We start from the raw sequence: 4,067 nt of genomic DNA on the forward strand, positions 1-4,067 counted from the left end.
AATCACTGTTGACGTCTTAGCTGTTGACAGCATCAAACACATTTTTTTCAATACATTTTCCTTTGGTGAATCAATATCAAAACACCGCTTGGTGCCGAATAGAGGCTATCGCTGGTTTTATAAAAATATTCGTACCCAGTGTCGCAACTATGGACGCCAAACGTTAAAGTTATGTATAGGATTTTAGGCAATGGTCGTGTGTGGTGCGAGTTTGCGCGTCGACACGTTGCTTCTGGCCCATGGACACATGCCTATCAGCAAGGCCACCATAGCAAAACTCGACTGGTATAAATGTTTTGATGATTACACAACTAGAGCTTATTGAAAATTATGATTATGATTGATCCTTGCATTTTCGTTGCAGTATACCAGTAAAACAACCGCTAGTCAGATTAATCGAACCACACCCGTTGACGACAATGGAGCGCCTAGCGCATCATCTCAAGCGGTACCCTTATCCATCCCAATAGTTCCTCAAGTTCCGATAGATTCAATCAAAAATATCATTGAGTTCAAGACTCCCGTGGGTTTGGTGGCGAATGCAGTTGTCAACAATGATAAACATGTGGTCGCTTCGCTTACATCGATCCCTGGCTTCAGTCGGTTACTGTACCACTATATGATGTTATCGAAGTTTCGACTAACCTGTGAGTATAAGATCAACACAATTAAGAGTCTGAACCGAGACGATACCGATATTTTTTTTTGCAGCACTAGTGGTGATGACAACCATGGCTGGCTATGCGATGGCACCGGCACCATTCGAGCTATCAACCTTTCTGCTTTGTTCATTAGGAACGACGCTCGTTTCCGGGGCAGCCAATTCCATCAACCAGGTGATTGAAACATCGTTCGATGCACAAATGGCCCGAACTCGCAATCGAGTTCTGGTCCAAGGGCACCTGAGGTAGAGGAAAATTAAATGAAATTAAAATAATGACTACAACACAACGCTTTTTCTATCACAGTCGTCTACATGCGGTAGGGTTCGCAATGGGTGCTAGCACTGCCGGAATAGCCATGTTATACTTTGGCGTGAATGAACTTACAGCTGTACTGGGTGCGGCCAACCTGATACTCTATACCAGCATATATACACCTATGAAGCGTTACAGCATTCTGAACACCTGGGTCGGCTCGGTAGTAGGCGCTATTCCACCCTTGATGGGTTGGGCTGCTTGTACCGGAGATATCGGTGCTGGAGCATGGATCCTAGCAGGGTTGTTATACTGCTGGCAATTTCCTCACTTCAATGCCCTCTCATGGAACATCCGTCCAGAGTATCTGAAAGCGGGCTATAAAATGATGGCTAATTCACACCCAAAACTCTGCACTCGAGTTTCATTGCGTCACACGGGATACATTACTGCTTTATCATTGCTAGCGCCGATCTTGGATGTAACGAACGTTTGGTTCGCCGTTGGATCGATTCCCGTGAATGCATATTTCGCATACCTTGCCTGGGATTTCCATCAGAAGGCCGACAGCAAAAGTTCGCGAAAGCTTTTCCGTTATTCCTTACTTCACTTGCCTCTTCTTATGGCTCTGTTCTTACTGAACAAAAAGCACTGGATATTCGCAGAAGAAGATTCGAATGAGGCATCCATTGCCGCTGTTATGATAGATAACGAGCAGGAGACAGTGCCGATGAAGAAAACAGACGCTTATTTGATACCAAATATTGTCGCCGATGTGGCGAACATTAGTGGATCCAGTAGCAGCAGCGGCAGTTTCAAGGCAATCGAGGATCATTTGCTGACAAATGTGGCAAGCGTTCTACCTACGAAGACGCCGGCTGAGCAGAAACTGTGAATGCAATTTTGATTGGTATTAAAACATTGTAAATAAAAAATTAGACAGTTGACGGCAATTTATTTATCTAGAGAATATTCCTGCACTCTTAGGCTGAGTTTTTATCTTATCGGGGAAACGTATTTTGTGGAAAATTTCAATAGAAGAAAGAAATAAATAGTCTTGTTGTTTTACCCTATAAATATTTTACAATGGGAAATCGTTTAATCGTCAAGGATAAAATAAAATGCTAATCGTTGGCGACGAACAGGTGAACAATGATGGCTTTAGTATCTTTAACCTGCCCCCAATCATCATCGTCAAGTTTTGAGCTATTTATTCGTTATTTATCCGTCTTGATGATGATGATGTTGGATTAAAGAGGCTTTAAATTTTTCAGTTCATTCGCCTCTAAAAATCCGTCTTGATTATGGAATATGATTTTATAACCAAGACGGTTCCGACACATCTACTTATACAGTAAACATTCACTAACTGGACGAAAAGGTAAAACATAATGTCAGAATTGCCGTTCAGGCGCTACTCACGTAAGTTTGAATTTGTTTACAAATATAGAACGCATCAAAGCAACACTAAAACACATAGCAGTCAAAGTGCTTTATTTTTGAAGGTAATATCCAAATTTTCTGGTTTGTTTTCGTTATTGATAAACTTTTTTACAGTTAAGAACCGGTACAAAACAAAGCTATGAACAAGTGATGTGGAAATGAGGCTTACCACTTTGGAATAAGACAATGTATCATCGATCTGGACTATTTACGAATAATATCTGCATAATTCTCTCGGAGAATACAAACGGAGCCAATATTAAATATACATAACATGAGGAATCGTCAAAGATCGCTGCTGCCGCATTATGTAGCACTGGAGAATAACAAGTAAATGAGCCAAGAGGTTGAAAGTATTACTCAGATTATCTAGTGACTAAAAAGTATTCAAAGCAATGAATACCAGGCAATAAATTCGATATTGCATTCAGTTATGTTGGATATATCCAATAAAGGGAATCTGGAGCGTTCGTAGTTTTACATTACTATGTTTAATAATTTAGATAATTTTAAAATTCAATAAACCGTTTGGTAGATAGATTTTATTTTTTTATAAAGTTTTGTGAACACCCTTGTATGTAATTGTGAATGATTGTGTATACGTGCAGTTTGGAAATGCAAAAATCGAATCACAAGAATGTTAGACAATATCTGACAAATTTTCATTGCTAAGGAATGTATGAAACATTTGGTATGGAAAGGGAAATGATTTCATCCCAGTAAATAGCAAAGATTGATATGTACAAGGAAATTATGTAGAATTATCCCATTAAGGCTAGGCGCAAATTGAGAAGCGTATAGCACTCGTGGACTAACACGTTGTAGGGATTAATAGTTTATTATATTCTACAATATAAGTATATTATAATACAATTCGGTATATTTTCAGATATGCGTGTAAATGACAACGAGTAGTGGATCAAAGGAGCCTAGAAGAAAGAGGAGCGAAAAAACATCAGACAGAAAAGGTTATCGAAGAAGAAAGAACAAGTTTTATCTGACTGAATAAACTGAATTTGTGACGCATCATACAGACAAGTTTTTGGAATCTTTATAATTGGCGACGAGGAAAAGAGGATTTTTCTTAAGGTAAAGGTTTAAAATTCGCTTAATTTGTTTTGTGAGTAAAAATGAAGTACATATAAAAGTGGAGCTGAAGTGGAAAAGAAATTGAGGTAATGTTTTATGCTCACTGCGATTGAAAATTTTCCTGTTTACTCTCTATGGCAACGGTGTGGGTACAGTGGTACTTACAGTTGTGTAGCATTGGCAACAGCTGTTTTCATGTTCCCAAAAGGTATACGTAAGAGCCGTTATATATGTTGAGATTATGATTTATGTCGATTTGCATAAATTGATTTTAATTTTATGCTGTGTTTTCGCTAATGATTTTTTTTTTCTAAAGCTATGTTCCTAGTGTGAGGTTTGAGGATTCTCAAATAACATAGTACCAGGATTGATTGAATTGTTTCGAGCTAGAGTGCCGAAGATAAACCCGTCATGCAGAGTCAGTTTTTCACACCTAGAGCTAGAGTGCCTAGATACATGTTCAGTGCTAGAGTGCCTGAGCATTTTCAACAGCTGAAGTTCAATTGTAAATTCAAGTTCAGAGCTAGAGTGCCTGATCATTAGAACAATTAGAACTATAGTGTCTGATTTTAACAACTAGAGCTAGAGTGCCTAGTTTCGAGTTCAGTGCTAGAGTTC

General features: G+C 38.8%; 1 protein-coding gene across 1 annotated transcript; it reads left to right on the forward strand.

The window, feature by feature from the left end:
* LOC129777118 (protoheme IX farnesyltransferase, mitochondrial) lies at positions 1 to 1,862 on the forward strand. Its single transcript, XM_055783191.1, has 4 exons — positions 1 to 285; positions 365 to 647; positions 712 to 907; positions 969 to 1,862. Exons 1-4 carry the CDS (start codon positions 172 to 174, stop codon positions 1,810 to 1,812), a joined length of 1,437 nt encoding a protein of 478 aa, XP_055639166.1. The 5' UTR covers positions 1 to 171; the 3' UTR covers positions 1,813 to 1,862.
* Positions 1,863 to 4,067: the final 2,205 nt, after the last annotated feature.

Source organism: Toxorhynchites rutilus, chromosome 3 (genome assembly GCF_029784135.1).
Source record: "Toxorhynchites rutilus septentrionalis strain SRP chromosome 3, ASM2978413v1, whole genome shotgun sequence".
Lineage (NCBI taxonomy): Eukaryota > Metazoa > Arthropoda > Insecta > Diptera > Culicidae > Toxorhynchites > Toxorhynchites rutilus.

Bases quoted from the DNA above. Each gene is read 5' to 3' on its own strand.
- LOC129777118 (XM_055783191.1), top strand. From the start codon at position 172: ATGTATAGGATTTTAGGCAATGGTCGTGTGTGGTGCGAGTTTGCGCGT. The intron at 286-364 runs GTATAAATGTTT...TTTTCGTTGCAG, and splicing joins ACCATAGCAAAACTCGACTG to TATACCAGTAAAACAACCGC. The intron at 908-968 runs GTAGAGGAAAAT...TTTCTATCACAG, and splicing joins CTGGTCCAAGGGCACCTGAG to TCGTCTACATGCGGTAGGGT.